This window comes from Crocuta crocuta, unplaced genomic scaffold, assembly GCF_008692635.1.
Source record: "Crocuta crocuta isolate KB4526 unplaced genomic scaffold, BGI_CrCroc_1.0 scaffold125, whole genome shotgun sequence".
NCBI lineage: Eukaryota > Metazoa > Chordata > Mammalia > Carnivora > Hyaenidae > Crocuta > Crocuta crocuta.
The window spans coordinates 67,491-88,799 of NW_027531143.1; the positions used below are offsets into that span (position 1 = coordinate 67,491).

General features: G+C 36.8%; 1 protein-coding gene across 2 annotated transcripts; it reads right to left on the bottom strand.

Annotated features, from left to right (window-relative positions):
• Positions 1 to 776: 776 nt before the first annotated feature.
• On the bottom strand, positions 777 to 17,888 carry ASB17 (ankyrin repeat and SOCS box containing 17). 2 transcript variants are annotated; one of them, XM_077771097.1, is made up of 4 exons: positions 17,613 to 17,888; positions 17,379 to 17,468; positions 6,857 to 7,136; positions 777 to 1,063 (listed from the first exon to the last, which is right to left on the bottom strand). In XM_077771097.1, the coding sequence occupies exons 1-4, from the start codon at positions 17,774 to 17,776 to the stop codon at positions 857 to 859; spliced, it is 741 nt and encodes a 246-aa protein (XP_077627223.1). In that variant the 5' UTR covers positions 17,777 to 17,888; the 3' UTR covers positions 777 to 856. The 2 variants fall into 2 exon arrangements, with proteins under 2 accessions (XP_077627223.1, XP_077627222.1); XM_077771096.1 differs by having other exon boundaries at positions 17,379 to 17,888.
• Positions 17,889 to 21,309: the final 3,421 nt, after the last annotated feature.

A 21,309-nucleotide genomic window follows, 5' to 3' on the forward strand; every position in this document is an offset into this window, starting at 1 on the left:
CTCCACCGTATAGAAAGGTAATGGGTAGAGCCATATATTGATTTAAAATTAATTCTTTCAGAGTGGGATTTAAAATCATTTATTTAGGGGCGCCTGGGTGGCTTAGTGGGTTAAGCGTCCGACTTTCGCTTAGGTCATGATCTCGCGGTTCGTGGGTTCGAGCCCCGCGTTGGGCTCTGTGCTGACTGCCAGCTCAGAGCCTGGAGCCTGTTTCTGAGTCTGTATCTCCCTCTCTCTCTGACCCTCCCCTGCTCATGCTGTCTCTCTCTCTCCTAGAAATAAATAAAAATATAAAAAAAAAATCATTTATTTATTTATTTACTTACTTACTTATTTACTTACTTACTGAGAATGTGAGTAGGTGAAGGAGGAAAAGAAAAAGAGGATGAGAGAGAGGGGGAAAGAGAGAAAAAATATTCCAAGCAGGCTCCACGCTGGGTGTGGAGCCCCAAAGCGGGGCTCGATTCCATGACCCTGGGATCCTAACCTGAGCTGAAATCAAGAGTCAGATGCTCAACCGACTGAGCTACCCAGGCATCCCAAAATTATATTTTCTTTTTTTAAATATTTGTTTATTTTTGAGAGAGAGAGAGCATGAGCGCAAGCAGGGAGGGGCAAAGAGAGAGGGAGACAGAGGGTCAGAAGCAGACTCAGTAGACAGCCTGATGTGGGGCTTCCCTCACGAGCTGTGAAATCACGACCTCAGCCAAAGTCAGGCACTTAACCAACTGAACCACTCAGGTGGACCTCTAATGGAATATTCAGTGCAATAAAAATTTACATGAAGTTAATAGTTTATTAACTTCTAAACCATAAATGGTGAGTATCCCTAAATAATTCAGGACAAAGATGTGAATTAACTTTCTAAATTCAGGTAGTTCTGTAGACGAACTGGTATTAGAAGTGAAAATATTCCATTTGGGAGCATATTGTTGGTCAATAGTTGAGCCCTGATGGTTATTCTGCAAAGATGTAATAGTTCACATGGATCTTTGTATCTTGTTGAAGGAATGTAGTCCAGCCAGTTAGAAATAATTGGACGTCTTCCTAAACTTAGTTGCATCTGAATAAAGGAAAGATAATTTAATTTGTAACATTAATCGTTGGTTAGTTCAAATTATCAATATTTTTATTTTGCAGTTAAATTCAGTAAATAGATATTAAGTTTATATAACCCTTATAATATTTTTCCAAATCATTTTCCCAAGGTATTTTTATTCCCATTTTATTCTCACAGTGATATATAAAGTTTAAATAATATGTCTAAGGACACAAAACATCAATTCTTACAACTGTGAATCTGTATGTTTTTCATTTTAGACGAATCACACACTGATGTTTTATCAGCTGTTCCTTATGGAGTAGTGTTGTCACTACTTGGCTACACACTGGAATTATCTAGGGGACTTTAAAATATACCAGCACTGAGATTTTACTCTAGAAATTTTGATTCAATTCATCTGAGGTTGGGCACAGACAACATAAATTCTAAAAGTCCCCCTTAGGTAATCCTCTTGTAGAGTACTGCTAAACCATGAGAAGTCCTGATTGGAGCCTCATTTATATGAAAAGATACATTTTTAAGTTTTAGTTAGGATATCCCTTTTAAGGATTTAATTCTAGAAGTCAAATGCTAATGAGGTTGACTTAGGAGTAAAAGACATTGCTATATTACAGAGATATTTCTCCAATAGAACCTNTATGGTACTTTTACTTAAAAAAATATATTTATTTATAATAATATTTTATTATCTATTCAATAATCAGCCAATTAAAGAATATCTGATATATGCTTAACACTGAGCTCAATGCTTAGGATCATTGCTAAGTATGCAAAATAGTCTCTGTTTAAAAACTGAGGGATAGATATTTTAAAAAAATTTAATGCTTATTTTTGAGAGAGAAAAAGCTCATGTGTGGTGGGGAGGGAGAGAGAGAGAGGGAGACAGAATTCAAAGCAGACTCCACCTTGTCAGCACAAAGCCAACATGGTGCTCAAACCCATGAACTGTGAGATCGTGACCTGAGCCAATGTCAGACGCTCAAACAGCTGACCACTCAGGTACCCTGAGGGGCAGATATTTTCAATTGCACAAATATTTTAAGCCTTTATATTTTTATTTCTCAGCATGTGATTGTGAGAAGAAATCACTCATTTTAAAATATTCTACTACAAAGAGGACTGTTAAATTTTAATTTTATTGTGTTCTTTTTTATATCTAAGATTTAAAAAAAAATTTTAGTAGTTTATTGTCAAGTTGGTTTCCATATAACACCCAGTGCTCATCCCAATAAGTGCCCTCCTCAATGCCCATCACCCCCCTTCCCCTCTCCCCCACTCCCATCAGCCCTCAGTTTGTTCTCGGCATTCAAGAGTCTCTCCTGGTTTGCCTCCCTCCCTCTCCCCTGCTATTTTTCCCTTCTTGTCCCCCATGGTCCTCCGTTAAGTTTCTCCTAATCCTCCTATACATGTAAACATATGGTATCTGTCCTTCATTGCCTGACTTATTTCGCTCAGCATAACACCCTCAACATCCATGTTGCTACACATGGCCAGATTTCATTCTTTCTCATTGCCATGTAGTATTCCACTGTATAAATATACCACATATTCTTGATCCATTCATCCGTTGATGGACACTTAGTCTCTTTCCATGTTTTGGCTATTGTTGAGAGTGCTGCTGTGAACATTGGGGTACATGTGCCCCTGTGCTTCAGCACTCCTGTATCCCTTGGGTAAATTCCTAGCAGTGCTGTTGCTGGGTCATAGGGGAGTTCTATTGTTAGTTTCCTGAGGAACCTCCACACTGTTTTCCAGAAGGGCTGCACCAGTTTACATTCCCACCAACAGTGTAGGAGGATGCCCATTTCTCCACATCCTCACCAGCATCTAGAGTCTCCTGATTTGTCAATTTTAGCCACTCTGACTGGCGGGAGGTGGTATATCAGTGTGGTTTTGATTTGTATTTCCCTGATGAGGAGGAACGCTGAGCATCGTTTCATGTGTCTGTTGGCCATCTGGATGTCCTCTTTGGAGAAGCGTCTGTTTATATCTTCTGACCATTTCTTCAATGAGTTGTTTGTTTTTCGGGTGCGGAGTTTCGTGAGTTCCTTATAGATTTTGGATACTAGCCCTTTATCTGATACGTAATTTGCAACAATCTTTTCCCATTCCTTCAGTTGCCTATTAGTTTTATGGATTGTTTCCTTTGCCGTGCAGAAGCTTTTTATATTGATTAGGTCCCACTAGTTCATTTATGCTCTTGATTCCCGTGACTTTGTGGATGTGTCAAGTAAGAAATTGCTGCGGTTGAGGTCAAGGAGGCTGTTTTCTGCTTTCTCCTCTAGGATTTTGAGGGTTTCCTGTGTCACGTTCAGGTCCTTTATGCATTTTGAGTTTGTTATTGTGTGTGGTGTGAGAAAATGATCTAGTTTCATTCTTCTGCATGTTGCTGTCCAGTTCTCCCAGCACCATCTGTTAAAGAGGCTATCTTTTTTCCATTGGATACTCTTTCCTCCTTTGTCAAAGATTAGTTGGCTGTACATTTTTGGGTCCAATTCTGAGTTGTCTATTTTATTCCATTGGTCTATGTTTTTGTGCCAATACCGTCCTGACTTGATGATGACAGTTTTGTAGTAGAGGCTAAATTCTGAGATGGTGATGCCTCCTGTTTTGGTTTTCTTCTTCAATATTACTTTGGCTATTCGGGGTCTTTTGTGGTTCCATACAAATTTTAGGATAGTTTGTTCTAGTTCTGAGAAGAATGCTAGTGNGTCTGTTCACCTGTTTCTTTGGTTTCTATATTGTGTATTTCTGCCCTGGTTTTTACTATTTCTCTTCTCTTGCTGGGTTTGGGGTGCTCTTGTTGCTTTCACTCTAGTTCCTTAGGTGTGCTGTTAGAATTTGTACTTGCAATTTTTCTAATTTCTTGAGATAAGCCTGGAGTGCAATGTACTTTCCTCTTAGGACTTCCTTTGCCGCATCCCATAGAGTTTGGATTGTTGTATTTTCATTTGTTTCCATATATTTTTAAATTTTCTTCTCTAATTGCCTGATTGGCCCATTCATTCTTTAGTAGGGTGTTCTTTAACCTCCATGTTTTTGGAGGTTTTCCAGACTTCTTCCTGTGATTGATTTCAAGTTTTCATAGCATTGTGATCTGAAAGCGTGCATGGTATGATCAATTCTTTTATATTTATTGAGGGCTGCTTTATGTCCCAGTATGTGATCTATCTTGGAGACTCTGCCATGTGCACTTGAGAAGAAAGTGATTCCCATGGCCTCAGGATGTAGAGTTATAAATATATCTGTCAGATCCATCTGGTCCAATGTGTCATTCAAGTCCATTGTTTCTTTAGTGATTTTTTCGTCTAGTTGATCTATGCATTGCTGTAAGTGGAGTATTAAAGTCCCCAGCACATTCTTATCCATAGGATTGTTTCTGTTTGTGATTGTTTTATACATTTAGGTGCTTCCATATTCGGTGCATAGACATTTATCATTGTTAGCTCTTCCTAATGGATAGACTCTGTAATTATTATATAATGCCCTTCTTCATCCCTTGTTACAGTCTTTACTTTACAGTCCAGTTTGTCTGATATAAGTACTCCAGCTTTCTTTTGACTTCCAGTAGCATGATAGATATTTCTCCATCCCTTTCAATCTGAAGGTGTCGTCCAGTCTAAAATGAGTTTCTTGTAGACAGAAATTAGATGAATTTTGTTTTGTTATTCATTCTCCTACCCTATGTCTTTTGATTGGGGCAATTAGATTGGGCCATTTAGTCCATTTACATTCAGTTTTATTATTGAAAAATATGGGTTTAGAGTCATTGTGTCCTTTGTGGGATTCATGCTTGTGGTGGTGTCTCTGGTATCTTGCGTTCCTTTCAACATTTCCCTCATAGAGTCCCCCGCAGTATTTCTTGTATGGCTGGTTTAGTGGTGAAGAATTCTTTCAACTTTTGTTGATTTGGGAAGACTTTTATCTCTCCTTTTATTCTGAATGACAGGCTTTCTGCATGGAGGATTCTTGGCTGCATATTTTTTCTGTTCATCACATTGAAGATTTCCTGCCATTCCTTTCTGGCCTGCCAGGTTTCAGTAGATAGGTCTGTCACCACTCTGATAGGTTTCCCTTTGTATGTTAGGGCCCTTTTATCCCTAGCTGTTTTCAGAATTCTCTTTTTGACCTTACATTTTGCCAGTTACACTATGATATATTGTGCAAAAGATTGATTCAAGTTACGTCTGAGGGGAGTTCTCTGTGCCTCTTGGATTTCAATGTCTTGTTTCCTTCCCCAGGTTGGGGAAGTTCTCTGCTATATTTTGTTCCAGGACTCCTTCAGCGCCTTTCCCCCTCTCTTCCTCTTCTGGAATTCTTATAAGGTGGATATTATTCCATTTCATTGTATCGCTGAGCTTCGAACTCTGCTGTTGTGTTCCTGGATCAGTTTATCTCTCTTTTTCTCAGCTTCCTCTTTTTCTATAATTGTGTCTTCTAAATCACTTATTCTCTTTTCTGTTTCTTCAATCGTGCATTGGATGCCGCCATTTTATCAGTCATCTCATTTATAACATTTTTAAATTCATCACAACTATTTTTAAGCTCCATAGTCTTTGTAGCAATAGCTTCTCTGATGTCTTCTATGCCTTTTTCAAGCCCAGCAATTAATTTTATGACTATTGTTCTATATTTTTGTTCAATTATTTTGCTTATATCTGTTTTGAGCAGTTCTTTAGCTGTCATTTCTTCCTGGAATTTCTTTGGAGGAGTGTTCTTCCATTTCGTCACTTTGGCTAGCTTTCTATCTCTTGTTAGTTTTAAAAGCTTGTTATGTACTCTGTACCTTCGAGTGCTACTGTACCAAGTAAGCTCTTTGACTGCCCAGGGCCTGTCCGTTCAGAAAGTGTTCTTTGAATGGTGTCTCTTGTTCTGTCTTGTTGAGACCTTGGTTATTTTATTTCCCTACTCATAGTGATATTTGGGACTCTCCACCATGTGTACTTTGGCTTATTTCTTGAGGTAGCCCTGCTCCTCCGTCCAGGTCCTGAGGAGGCCGGGTTTTTATCTGTGTGGACGTGACACCAAGTCCTCTGGAATCCTCCACAGCAGGTCCTGAGGATACCCTCTTCCTGTCTCTGTGACAGAGGACCCACCTCTTCCCGTATCCCCCACAGGTTCTGAGGAAGCAGAGCTCCTGTTAGTGCCCGAGGCAAGATCAGTCTTATTGTGTTCTTAAGACATAGAAATCCTAATGAACATAGGTTGTTATTATATTAGAATAATAATAATAATAATATATATCTACTTAGTAACTACTTAAAAAACTATAGATTCAACTTTTTAAATGCTTTCACACTTAGAAGACAAAATTATAAAATAAAGGGCTAAAATTATTTCATATTTAGAAGACAAAATTACAAAATAAAGGACTAATGTTTGAGATAATTTAGATTTTATCTATTTTTAATTTAAAATCCTACACTCCATGATTAATCTTTCACTGGATATAATTCATAGATTAGAAATTAACTTCATTCCTGGGGCACCTGGGTGGCTCAGTCGGTTAAGTGTTCAACTTTGGCTCAGGTCATGATCTCACGGTTCATGGGTTGGAGCCTCGCATCGGGCTCTGTGCTGACAGCTAGCTCAGAGCCTGGAGCCTGGAGCTTGCTTCTGATTCTGTGTCTCCTCTCTCTGACCCTCCCCTGCTCATGCTGTCTCTCTTTCTCTCAGAAGTAAACAAAACATTAAAAAAATAAAAAAATAAATTAACTTTATTCTTGTCTTACAATTTAATATTAAAAATGATCAATGTTTGAGCCCACACACAAAGAACAGTATTTTGCTTACCTTTATTTCCGTGATTGAAATGGCAGAAAGCACTCTGGAACATAGCAGTAAACATGTTTTGGCGTCCTCCTGGATGTCTACCAATTCATGATCAACCATTATTCTCACTCTTGAGGGGTAGAGCAATATTGTTATCACAATGTTGATAGGATTTTTTTCTCTTTCTAAGATTCCATATTGCAGGAGTATTTTTAAGATAGTAGATTGTCTTGTCTGAGCTACATAGAGTAGAGGTGTGATGCCACTTAGTGGGCTTGGACAGTATACTGGTGTGAAAGTTCTGGGAATCAAACAAAAACTTCACTGAATACAGAATTAATTAATGTGGTAAATATTTTGTCTTTATAATAATGGTAAATTAATAGTATTATCTTAAGTATTAAATGTCTTAATTTTTAATGTAAGCTTACCTTTATATATGACTTTAAAAAATATTTATTTATTTTGAGCGGGGGAGAGAGAGAATCCCAAGCAGGCTCCGCACTGTCAGTGCAGAGCCCAAAGCAGGGCCATACATCTTGAACCAGTAGATCATGACTTGAGCTGAAATGAGCTGGATGCTTAGTTGACTGAAACACCCAGACACCCCTATCTTTATGTTTGCTTAAAAAGAGTTTTTCACTCTGTGAATCTAGACCAAGCTGAAAGTTAAAAAATTGCTATTACACATTTAAACTTTGAACTTGTAAAAACAAACAAAAGATTTAAATGTACAGAAAGCATTTACTTTTAGTAATGGCAACTTTGTTTCTCATTGGAGAAATCCTATTATTATCAGAACCAGTTTTATAAAACTCATGTAGCACTGGAAAATTTAAAAGAGAAAAGGGAAAAAAAAGCTTTTTAAAATTTCACTTTATTAATAGAACACAATTTTTTTGTTTGCTTTTCATTTTGATCATAGTCATGAATTGAGTTTGAAGATTAGATGAGAAAAGAGTAAGTGTAACTACCTTAATTCTATTTTTTTTTCACTTTATTTTTAGCCAGAGAGAGTGAGAGAGAGAAAGAGAGAGAAGTGGAGAGAGAATCCCAGATAGGCTCTGCACTGCACTCAGGGATTGAACCACTGAACTGTGAGATCATAACCCGAGCTGAAATCAAGAGTCAGACATTCAACTGACTGAGAAACGCAGGTGTCCCCTATTTTTTTCACTTTAATAAAATTAGAATTGGTATTTGTAGGTAGGTTTAAGCAATCAAAATTTTATTTTTTTTCTAATTTGACGTAGTCTTTGCAATTCTTTCGTTTAACAGGCATTTATATTTGCTAATGAATTGGTCTCTGTATGTGGATAGAACATGGCATAACCAACCACAGGGGATTTTATATATTTGTTTAAAGTTTATTTAGAGAGTGAAAGCATATGTGAGAGGGGGAGGGGCAGAGAGAGAGAGGGAGAGAGAGAATCCCAAGCAGGCTTCACACTGTCAGTGCAGAACGACTTTGGTTTGATTTCACAAACCTCAAGATCATGACCTGAGTTGAAACTAAGAGTCAGATGTTTAATGAACTGAGCCAATCAGGTGCCTCCACAGGTGATTTTATATTTTCAAGTCTTGATCTGACCAAATAAAAATAACTTTTAGGACTAAAGAAAGGAAAATTTTATTCATGATCCTTTGTATCTGGAATTCTCTTGATTGGTCTAATAAAATACCAGTATGTTTTGCAGAACAGCATATAAACTATAAATACTGCTTTTGGACAACTATGCAAGGCAAGGAAAGCATTATTCAAAAAGAGGCTGTTTGTATGCAGTGTTCTGTTTATATGAATATTAAGTCCATATGGTATAATGTGTCACTTAAGGTTGATATTTTCTTATTGATTTTCTGTCTGAATGGTCAATCCATCTATGTAGGTAGGGCCCCTTTCTATTATTTTATTGCTGTCAATTTCTCCTTTTATGTATATTACTACTTTCTTTATATATTTAGATCTCTGATGTTGGGTGCATAAATATCTACAAATGTTATATCTCCTTGTGGATTGGCCCCTTCATTTTTACATAATGCCCATTTTTGTCTGTTTTAAAGTCTATTTCATCTAAGAAGAGCTACCCTAACTTTTTTGTGGGGGAGGGTTTCCATTTGCATGAAACATTTTCTTTCCATCCCTTCACTTTCAGTCTCTGTGTGTCCTTACATACGAAATGAATTTCTTGTAAACAGTAAGGTAGAGGGATAGTGCAAAGATGGTTGGTACCTATTTGTGCCAGCACTAGCAAAGTAGATGGAGAATGCTGAAAAGGTGCCTGGTGGTGCCTTTGTTCTTAGAGAGTCTTAAATGAATCTCCTTCACATATGGCCTAGGCATTTTTCAATATGCAACTTTTGTACTTGGTGCCAAAGTGAATGAGTCTACTTGTGAGTCCTCTAAAAGTGCTATCTCCATTCCCTACAGCCCTGTTTCTCTTGGACATAAATCCTGCTCGTTTCAAATCCAGTTATGTTGGAGGTTCAACTCTCCAATGAAAGTCCCAAGGGTTGGAGTGTCCGATGTGGGGCACAAACCTCTTGCTGTTCATGGAGAAGTTCTGTATTTGTGAGATCCCTCTCAACTCTTCCAGTCTGTGGGTCGGCACACTGGGGGTGGGATTTTGGCAAGACTATGTCTCTGCTTCTTTTATCCATCTAAATGTGGCCTGTTAATCTTTTGTTGTGGAGGATCTGTTCAGCTAAGTTGTCCCCCCTCCCCCCCGTCCCGGGGGAATCGTTGCATATGTAGCTATAGATTGCTGTGTCCATTGGAGGAGATGAGTTTAGGATTCTCCTACACTGCCGTCTCTAACTACCTCTGATCTTGCTCACTCTTAAGATATTTGACTAAGAATCTTGTAGGTATAAGAATGCATGGGACTTACGGGACAAAGATACCACAAGTGGCCCTTGTTAAGATTTAGAGATATTAGTTGATTTTAAGATAATAAGATTGACATTACCTTTAGAAGGTATTTTGGACCATAAATGTTAAAAACAACTAAAACTCAAATGGGTTTGAAATGAGATTTAAAAGTCTAATCTGTACTCAAATGACATGATTAATCCTCATGTTTAAAGAGCATGTTACTATAAACCAAAATTTGCTTAATCTGTACTGACAGTTAATTATAGCAGTACTTATATGGATGGAGTAAGGCAAGCACAGCAAGAATTAGTTTTTAAATGTGAAGTTAATGAACTGAACCCTCTGTATCTGAAAACCTGTCAGATGCTTATGAAATGGAGCATAATATTTCCATACAGACATGCAGAGAATGATTCAGTTTTGTAGCTATACTAATTTTACTACTTATACTTTTTTAGCTATACTAATTATATTACTTTTTTTCTATTCCTTCTCCTTTAGTTTTTAACCACTAAATTTAAGAGATGCTTCTCTATAATAATTTTATTTCTGATATTTAGCACAGTTGACTTTCTTGGAACCATGTTTTATCCTAACTTAGTAAGGCTATTTTCACCAAGTTACCCACCTACCTCCTTGGCTGTTCCTTGTCAATAATCTTTTACTGGTTCCTCTTACTTTCCTCTTAACATGTAAGTAAAGATGTGGCCTTTTATCTAATTTTCATTTATGTTCTTAGGCAATTTCATCCATGATCATAACTTTAATTACTGTCTATCAACATATTCAACAAAAATTTATTGAATGCATACTGTATGCCAAGCACTGTTTTAGGTGCTTGGGATATGTGAATCAACATAACAAAGATACCTACTTTCATGATTGTATAGTAGTGAGGGAAAGCAGACAATATAGAATGGACATAGTAGAAAAATAAATTTTATAATATGTTAGAAAACTTGATAAGAAAAAAGAAAAAGTAAAGCAGTGTAGGAAGTATGGAGGGTATACTGTGGGTACTTTCCAATTTTAAAATAGGATGATAGGAGAGGACCTTACTGAGAGATGACATTTGTATAAAGAAGAAGGAGATGAAGAAATTAACTATTTGGATATTTAAGGCCCCTAAGGCAGGTGAGTGTTGCTGGAGAGGTAAGGGGAGAGTAAGGGAGCCAGTGTGGCTGAAAGAGTGACAGGCTGAGGAGTAGCAGGAAACAAGGACAGAGATAATGGGATGCCACATCATGTAGAACCTTGTATATCACTGAAAGGACTTCATCTTTTACTCTAAATGGAACGGAGGAGCTATTGGAGATTTTGAGTAGAAAAGCAATGTGGTCTTATATTTGTTGATAATTTATTATGAGAGAGGAAGAGGAAAATTACTTGGTGCCAGGCAGTAACATAGAAATAGATTCTGTATTTTGTTTGAAGGTGGAAGCAACAAGATATCCTGACAGATAAGATGTGAGAGAAAGAGACTCAAGGATAACACCATCTAGTTACCTACTGCTTATCTGTACTGGGGTATTTCTTAGGTAATGCAAACTCCTGTGTCCCAAACTGACTCTTAAGGTCTTTTCTAATAATCTTAATAGGTTTGTGGCATGACCATCATGGTAGGCTGAATAATGGCCACTCAAAATGGCAAAAGGGATCTTGCAGATATAATTAAGATAAGGATCTTGAGGGGTGCCAGGGTGGCTCAGTTGGTTAAGCTTCCAACTCTTGATTTCAGCTCAGGTCATGATATAATAGTTTGTGAAACTGTGCCCCACATTGGGCTCTGTGCTGAGAGTGCAGCCTACTTGGAATTCTCTCTCCCTCTCTTTCTGCCCCTTCCCCCTTCAAAATACATAAATAAACATTTAAAAAAAGATAAAAGTGGGATATAATGCAGGTGGATCCAATGTAATCACAAGGATCCTTACAAGAAGTGTCAGAGAACAGTAGAAGCGGAGCCAGTGAAGAAGCTATGACTTTACAGTGCTGACTTTGAAGATGGAGGGAGAGGCCATAAACCAAGGATTTCGGGCAGTGTCTAGAAGCTGGGTAGGAAACAGATTCTCCTGTAGAGCCCCTAGAAAGAACCAGTCCTGATGACCTCTTGATTTTAGCTTAGTAGTTATGAACTTCTGACCTCCAGAACTATAAAATAATACATTCGTATCATCTTCAGCCACTGGGTTTGTGGCAATTTGTTACAACAATAAGAGGAAACTAATACAACCTTCAACGAGTCTTAAAATTTAGAAATCTGAAATTAACGTTTTTCTCTTTTTGATGCTTCTTTTCTATTACAATGTTTTGTTACTCAATTTAATAATAATATTTCTTCTTTCCCCTACTGTTACTTAGTTTAAGTTCTCATTATGTTTTACCTGGACTGTTGTGGTATCAAAGCATAGCCAGAAGTTGGAGAAGACAGTGGCAGAGCAGAATTAGTTCTTTCTCCAGAACTATTATAAATATACATGTAAGCTAAGTTAGCACAGGGGCCCACTATGCAAATTCAGTTTCAGGCAACTTCTCTAACCACCTACCCCTTTTCAATAAGATTATTTCCCCCTACCCTTTTTATATAGAAGGTCCAGAACTGCCATTGTGCCTGGAGTTTTGAGCAATCTACTGACTGGTCTTCTTGCCTCTAGCCCCAGCTTCCCTTCCCATAGTCTAGTCTTCAAATGGGAGCTGATGAATCTTTTCATATTGCAAGTCTAAACTTCACTGGTTAGACATCACTCATAGTGTAAATTTCAAATTGTTGCGGACGAAATGACACAGAGGACAAGACACACACAAAAGACAGACACAGACACAACTCCAGCCGGAGGAACAATTCTACACACGCCCCTCTTGCGGCTTATTTTATACCCCGGTAACTGGATACAAACTGAAACCTACAAGATGCATTCCTTTACCAATTAAGGGCAAGTAGCCAAACACCTTTCAAGGACAGCGGGGAGCAAAGGGAGGAAGCGACCACAACATGTTTACTAAGAGGCCTGCTCACAATTCCAGCCTCCTCCTTATTTCTAAGGAGGGCATGTTCCCTCGTTTGCGAGCGGACCATTAAACTTGGATATTGTGTGCAGGCCTCCTGGCAGAGCACCCTGTTTGCAGGCATGCTTTGCCCAGGCAGGGAGCCCCGTGTGCAGGCGCATCCCCGCGTCCCTAACCACGCTTTCTTGTGGTCACTGTCGGGCTCCCACACAAATTCCTTAGTATGGCCTACAAAATCCTGCAGACTTTCACCTCTAGGCATCGTGTCCCACTACAAGATTACAATTCTTGTAATTGCCTCTGCCTAGATTACAATTCTTGAAGGGAAACAAACTGAAAATTCCCTTTCATTTTTTAAAAATCAGTTTAAGATATCCTGTTTTCTATAGAGCCTTGTCAGATATCTACTCCTCCACAGTAGCGCTTAACAACTTCTTTCTCTGTTCTTTCCATCTGCACATGCTTCTCTTTTCACATTTATGGCATAATTTTTATTGTTCACTTACTAGTCTATGAGCTCTCCAAAATCAGGATATATGGCTATTTTGTCTTTGTATTCCCATCAAATAACACAATGCTTGGCACTTAGAAAATCTTAATAAATGATTATTTTTATTTTAACTGAATGACATTATCTCTCTTTAACCACGTATAGTCTGTCATACAGTGGTATTTAGATTAATATTGCAGGTTTGTTTTAAAAATGAGCAAACTTAAGTTCCTTTCCCTCATTAGTTCTATCTCCTCTCCTCCAGGGACCTATTTAGACACTTAATTATTATAATAACAAAATTATCATCTTGGAGTGTATGCATAGGGGAATGACCAAAAAATGATGCTGCTTTAGGAATAAAGAACAACAGATAATACTAAACTTAAGGTATTCATTTTGGGGACATATTAGCTATGTTCACATATCTGAGAGATTTTCATGTAGGAAAGAAACAGACTTTGTTCTCTATAGGTCTGAGGGCAGAATTGGAGAAATGGAGACAGATTTCAGTGCACTATGAGTAAGAAATATCTAATAAAATTGCATAAAAATTTCACTTTTTCATTCAACAAAATCTTTTTTTAAAAAATGTTTTATTTCTAGGAGAGAGAGAGACAGAGAGAGAGCGTGAGCAGGGGAGGGTCAGAGAGAGAGGGGGAGTCACAGACTGAAACAGGCTCCAGGCTCTGAGCTGGCAGTCAGCACAGAGCCCGACGGGGGGCTCGAACCCATGAACCGCGAGATCATGACCTAAGCGAAAGTCAGACGCTTAACGACTAAGCCACTCAGGCGCCCCTCATTCAACAAAATCTTGATTGAGCACTTGCTATATATGTACATAGTTCTAGGTACTGAGGATTCAGTGTTGAGGAAGTAGTCAAGGTTTTTTCCTCTCATGGAGCTTCTTAAAAGAGTTTACATGTTTATTTATTTTTGAGAGAAAAAGAGACAATGTGAGCAGAGGAGGCACAGAAAGAGAGGAAAACACAGTATCTGAAGCAGGCTCCAGGCTCTGAGCTGTCAGCATACAGCCCAGTGCGGGGCTCAAACCCATGAACCATGAGATCATGACCTGAGCTGAACACTTAACTGAATGAGCCACCTAGGCTCCACTCATGGAGCTTACTTTTAGTGACAGTGGATAGTGAACAAATCAGTGGAAAACAAAACAAAACACAACAGCAGGAGCAAATGAGCATATAGTGATCGATGTTGTGCAGAGAATTAAAATAGTTTTGTGATACTGAATGAGTGGCTTCTTTAGATGGTGTTACTAGAGAAGCCCTCTCTGAAGACATGACATTTATACTGTGTTCCAGCTGATAAAAAGGAACTAGTTATTGGAAGAACTGAGTGAAGAAATTTCCAGCCAGAGAGAACAGTTATTTTTTTCAATTTTAGTTTTTTAAAATTTGAGTACAGTTGGCACAGAATGTTGCATTAGTTTCATGTATACATCACAATAACTTAACAAGTTTATGCATTTTATGCTATGCTCGCCACAAATACAGCTACCGTCTATCACCATACAATGCTATTACAGAATCATTAACTATATTCTAGATGCTGTGCCTTTTATTCTTGTGACTTATTCATTTCATAACTAGAAGCTTGTATCTCCCACTCCCCTTCACCCATCTGACCCATCTCCCTATCCCCTTCCCTCTGGCAAACATCAGTTTATTCCCTGTATTTATGAATCTTTTCCTGCTTTTTATTAGTTTATTTATTCATTTGTTTTGCTCTTTAGGTTCCACTTATGAGTGAAGTCATATGATATTTGTCTTTCTCAGTCTGACTTCTTTCACTTGGAGGTAAACAGTTATTACAGGGCCTTCAGACAGGAATGAAATAGAAGATATTCTAGAAACAAAAGGTCTATATGGCTGGAATATAGTGCTCAAGGGGAAGAATGACAAGAGATTGGATTTGATTGATATAATGAGAGGTCAGATCATGTAGGGCTTTTAAAAAAATGGGTATTGAGTTTGAATATTCCACTTGTAGTGGGAAAGTTTTGGAGGATTTTAAGCACAAGTGATATGACATATTTCGGTTTTTGTAAGGTTGCTCAGGGTTCTGAGTCAAGAATGGATTACATGATTAGAGAGGGAAGAGTAGAAGCTGAAAGACTCTTGACTAGATTATAGAGGTTGCCTAGGCAAGAGATGAATATGGCTTCCCCTAGGTTAGAAATGGAGGGAATGAAAAGAAGTTTAATTAAGAGTGATATGTTTTAGAGACAGAGTCGAAAGTACTTGCTGATATGTTGGTGAAAGAAAGAGAATAACAAGGCTAAATCCTGGATTTCTAACTTGAGCAATAGGATAGAACAATAGAGACCATTAATCAAATGGGGAATTCAGGAGAAGGAGCAGGTTGACAGGAGGAAAGTGAGTTAGATCAATGTTCTGTTTTATTTCTGTTAAGTTTGAGATGCCTTGTGGAGATGTTGAGTAGACAACTTTATACAAAAGGAGTCTGGATCTCAGAGAAGAGGTAAGGGGTAAAGATAAAGACTGAGAGGTCATATACGTATACATGTACATATACATGTACATATACAAATACAGTATTTAAGCCCTGGGTCTGGGTAAAATCTTTGAGGGAAAGTGTATACCTGGGAATAAGAAGGGGCTCTGGGCAGAGGAATGGTTTACCTCATTAAAGAGTTAACTCACTACTACTAGAGTTGTTCAAGCAGAGATCATATGAGCATCAGCCAAGGATGTTTGATATAGAGTTGCTACTCAGGGTGGAGGTTTGCTAATGAATTCTTAGATCCCATGTGAATCTGAAATTCTATGATTCTGAAAGATCCAGATGATGTCATGGTACATGCAAATTGACCAGTAATGTGTTTCACCTCATGGATGCATCTAAGTTAGAATTTCTTAATTTTAACACTGTCACTTAAGACACTTGTTAATGGCACTGTTATTATATCTCACTGTGTGTTTTTCTTTCACTTTCCTTCTTCCCCTTTCAGTTTTCCCATTTTGTCTTCTATTTAAAACTCTTTGAAGGTTTTCTTCTCTTCCTCTGTTTTACTCTATTTTTCTTCCCCATGAGCCTACCAGGGATACACATAGGCATTGCTAGGCCCAGTTAGGGACACTTAGTGTTAGGAGCTGCTGATCTTTGCTTTAGCTAAATATAATGGTCCTTAAAACAATCAAAAAGTGCTGTTTGGGGATTTTATTTATTGATATTCCAGACTGCAGCTATCAGTTTATATACTTGGGTGATCATTAAGGAAAGCAATCTAGTGATTCTCCAGTACCATAGTGATACCCAATCAAGAGAACACCTCTGCTTGAGGCAGAATATAAATTGGTTTAGTCTTTAATTGATCTTATTTGTCTTGTTTTTCACTGCATACATACTCCTTTTCATTGTGCCCAGCTAGTATAATGCCTTATGCATAGTAAGGCGGTAGATAAATAATTTATTGAATGAATGAACAAATGCACATTTGTTCTAATCAAACTAGTACCTAAAACTGAAGAGTATATTGGAGTTAGTGCAAACTGAATAACTTTAGAATCTATGTTATGGACTTTACAAAGAGGTCACATTGAATATTATATTCTATAAGATCCTCTTCATTAGCTAGATTGACATGTTCAGTCTATGAAAATTTGATTCTACAACAGACTTAATCGGGTGTTAGACTTACTGTGTGCTCAATTCTGGAGAATTTGGAGTCAAATTTATCAATGCTTAACATACAAATAGGGAATTATTACATTTAATAACTGTTACTAAGTGAATATATTTGTATATTCTGAATTATACTTTGAAAGTTATTTTGTATATGTGCTATATAGATATACATTATAGGTATTCTCAAGAAGAGATCACAGTAGTACCCAAAACAATGTCTTTGTTTAGTTAGACAAATCTAAGTTGTCTAACGTACCATTACCTGAGCACTAACATGTAAACTTTATAGAGCAGAACCACTAGAATTGATTGGTACATAGTAATGTACATATAGGTCAGCATCTATTGAATAAATAATGAAGGAAAGGAGGAGTGTACAGATGGATGAGCAATCAAGTCAGGATTCCTTATCCTTATAGCCACTATGCATATTTATTTTCGGAAAAAAGAAGTAATATAATCTCCTAAGGAGAAATTTTGTCATTTTATGGTGAAAACGAGATTATTACCTCCATATCAGTGCCAGGTTACAACTTCTATCTTGAACATAGTTCTTTGTCTTCTTGAGAAGCAATTCCACAAAGTCAGGATTACCTTTTCTGGCAAAAACCCAGTACAGAATAGTATTCACACATATTTCAGTAAATTCAAGATTAAAACTTAGTTCGAAACGGTATCCTGATTTTTCCACAAATGCAATGTAATCTGAGAGTAGTATGTCAAACCCATCCAAGTCGACATACCTCAGAATTTTTGCCAGGGTTCTGTAAATCCTAGGTTCGTAACAGTGATATCCCCACTGACCCAAAAACTGCAAGGATGGTCTTTTAACAATTTTTTCAATGAGGTTGCAGAATATATTGCTTCTTGGACAAGAAGTCTTATGACATAATTTAGATTTACTCATTACTATTTAAGGCAACAATATAGAAATCAAATCACAAGAGGTCATACTGTAATCCTTCAGTTACATATTTTGATAATGTGGGAGGCTTTACTCCACAAATAGGAAGAGCCCTTTAAACTGTAGCCAGAAAAAATATCATATGAAATATTACCATAGGTACTGGATGACCTCACAATAGATGGTGATCTGTCATCAGCACTGGTCAGAAATTTGGTATAATATGCATAACTGGTGACATTTAAGAGAGGCATATTGGACATATGTGACAGACAAGATATAATATTTTTATGTCTGAAACTGCAGCTCAAGCCAGTATATATGTTTGTGAAGTGTGGAAATTACAGTCTATACGTTAGGCAAATAGTAATAACCAGGTTGATTATTCCTTTTAGGCTGTCATGTTTTGCCCGAGTACTGCATGTTCTCACTTAAACCTCATAGTATATTTTCCTTATTTTATGATTGAGGAAACTGAGACTTAGAAAGGTTAAGAGACCTGTCAAAAGGCACTGTATTAATTCTCAGAGAGAAAAGCTGCCATACAATAGTAAGCAAAATTTGGAAACTTAGATTTAGAATTTAAAATTTTATAGACATTGTTCCTTTATAGATTAGGCAGAATATATACAGTTTGGACATTAAAGGTATTTCAGGCTTGTTGTGGCATCCTTGTCTCAGTAAATAAGGGGAAATATGGTTGTTTTATCACTGTTTAGTAGTTTATGCTTCGGCCACCTTTCCATTAAATTTAATAACCTTAGGTGTATTTATTAGCAATTTTAAAAGTACTTAAATGTTTCCTTTCTCCTTTTGAATATTTTTCTTCTTTAAATCACAGAAAATAATGTCTCTTTAGTAAAAGGAAATTACAGCTTTGGGTTTACTATATTTCCACTAATATTGCATTTAATTCTATAAGTTCTAAATTCCCCCTGGGATAGCAGGAGAAACTAATAACTATTGTTATCTTTCGGGAAACCAAGAGTTCTGTTATTTTTCTCTATTTTCTTTCTCTTTTTATTTTCTCCTCTTCAAAAAATTGTATTTTTAAAGTGAACTATTTTTTATTGATTTCTTAATACTATACATAAAGGTTGTAAAAACTTGAAACATTAAACTGTTTCAGTCTGTGACTCCCTCTCTCTCTGGCCCTCCCCTGCTTACNACATTATAGAGCCAGTGAAAATTCTTCCCTGAGATAATCATGTTAACCATTTTATGTATAGCATTTCAAGTATTTTTATACTTATACATAAAAGTAGATATATTATTATATACTTTGTTCTTTTTATACAAATAGAATAATGTACATAAATGGTTTTTTAGCTGCTCTGTATTTATATAACAACATATTATAGGTACACCTCTGTATGACCATTTAGAATAATTGGTAACTTCTATGTATTACTTACTATGTACGAGGCACTGTTTTAAGTACTTTATATTTTAAACCCCTTAATCCTTATAACAACTCCACTTCACAGATAAGGAAGTTCAGATGCAGAGCCTTAGTGACTTGCCCAAGATGATATGTCTTAGTAAGTGGTAAAGCTAGGATTTGGAGACAGGCAGGATGGTACCAGAGGTTTTACACCTATTCTCTCTGCTTCTCAAAAAAGAGAGAGCTACCTTTCCATTTTTATGGCTCGTTCATGAATAGTGGTCATGAAACGAAAGCTCTACAATTATATTTCAAAACCAAAAATAAACAGATAGTAGATAGTCCTGCTTTTGGAAAAAAAAAAGAAGTGTTATTAAAGTAATAACAATGTATATCTCTGAGTGTATAAATTTCAGTATTTTTTTCTTTACAATTTTCATTATGATTTGAATGTCGGTGAACATAAATTTTTTAATCAAAAAAACCAATTGAGTCATTTTCACTTTGAATAAAATAACTGGAGCATATTAAGTCAAAGTTGGTACTGCTTTATTTTTTTAATAAAAAATTATAGCCGCTATTAAGAGTAAACATCAAAGACATATTCAGGGGGCAATCTACTGATTAATAATAATAGCTAACATATATTGAGTTCTTATGTACTTAGACTGTACTAGACAAATATATTAAATGTATTTTCCAATTAATCCTCATAATTCTGTACTATTATGTCTGTTTTGTAGTTGAGGAACCTGAGGTTTAGAATGGTTAAGACACTTGCCAGAGAAGTCACACAGCTAGTGAGCAGCAGTGATTTGAACCAAGGCTCAGCCCACAGTCCACATCCTTTGTCTCTGTGCTCAGCTGCCTTCAGTCTTTAGTGTAACTGTTAACATTTGCTCCTGAGTGATGCTTATACATGTCATGTCCATGGAAAGCCCTCAGTAAAATTATTAGAAGTCTAATGACACTAAAAATATGTTCAACAGCTTTAAAAATTTTCTGATTTAAAGAAAAAGTATCCATATATTACACACAGATAATTGAGAAATTGTATTTCAAATAAATATCGTACTGTTCTTTTCAGTATTTAAGATAGAGTAACCTAGGCATAGATTGCATGCTTACATCTATGTTGTGAGTAAGCCAAAAGCTTTTGGATCCTGACTGCTGCCTGAAATTCATATTCAAGTTGTCCTTCAGGTTAGATCATTTCAGTCTTGGATGTTATCTGGAAGGCTTACACTTGAAACCAGTATTCCTCATTAATCCTTTAAGTAAATTCATTTTTATTAGATGCCTAAATCCATAATCTGGCTGGGCCCAGCACAGCTACATTTGGTTAAGGGGAAGACCTATCAAGAAAATCCTAGAGCAATGATTAAAGGATTGGGGGAGTATGAAGGATGTAGCAAGACAGTAGCAAGCGAGTGCCAGGGGAATGTGCCAAGGACAGATCTGGCCTGTAAAGTGGTTTCAGCAGAGATGCATTCTATATTTAAGTCACAGGTGAGGGACGTGCTAGTATAATCTCAGCAAAATGTGAAACACACATCAGTAGATAAGATTGGTGGATTCAGTAAAAAATACAATTTCTACATAATTATTTAAAATTACTGTTTGTAAAAATTGTCTATTCTATAAAGTTTATGTTAGCCCTTTTGCCATGCTTTACCATTCCCAATACCATTCATCTCTAATATTGATTTATATATTTAAAAGTAAATAAAAAATAAAAATAAGATTGAGAGAAGAGGAATTTTCCTACTTCTGTGTATGATGAGAAATTGCATTTCCAAAGGCTGAATAAAACATACACACGTATATATTATATAATGTCTTAAATATATGTTTAATAGCTTTGTGTCAGTTTTAAAGGGTATCTTAAAATACATAGAAAACTGAATTTTTACTCTTTTATTCATGAACTGAAACAACCCTCCAAAAATACTTAGACTTCTTATTCTGGCTCCCTCAGAACTTTGGGTTGCACAAAGCTACAGTTTGTCAGGCTTATCTCTACCTTGTGGCATCCACTCAAATTTGTCTTAATTTTTAACTCAAATGTTTGAGGTAGGCTATTTTAAGTCATAGATTCCTGGCCAACTTACATGTCTACTACTTGGGACTGTGTCTACCACTCAAGCTAGTC

Excerpts from the sequence above, each read along its gene's own strand:
- ASB17 (XM_077771096.1), bottom strand. The coding sequence starts at position 17,776 with ATGAGTAAATCTAAATTATGTCATAAGACTTCTTGTCCAAGAAGCAAT. Across the intron at positions 7,137-17,378 it reads AACCTGGCACTGATATGGAG|AACTTTCACACCAGTATACT; the intron begins GTAATAATCTCG and ends TTTGATTCCCAG. Across the intron at positions 1,064-6,856 it reads TTTCAATCACGGAAATAAAG|ATGCAACTAAGTTTAGGAAG; the intron begins GTAAGCAAAATA and ends TCCTTTATTCAG.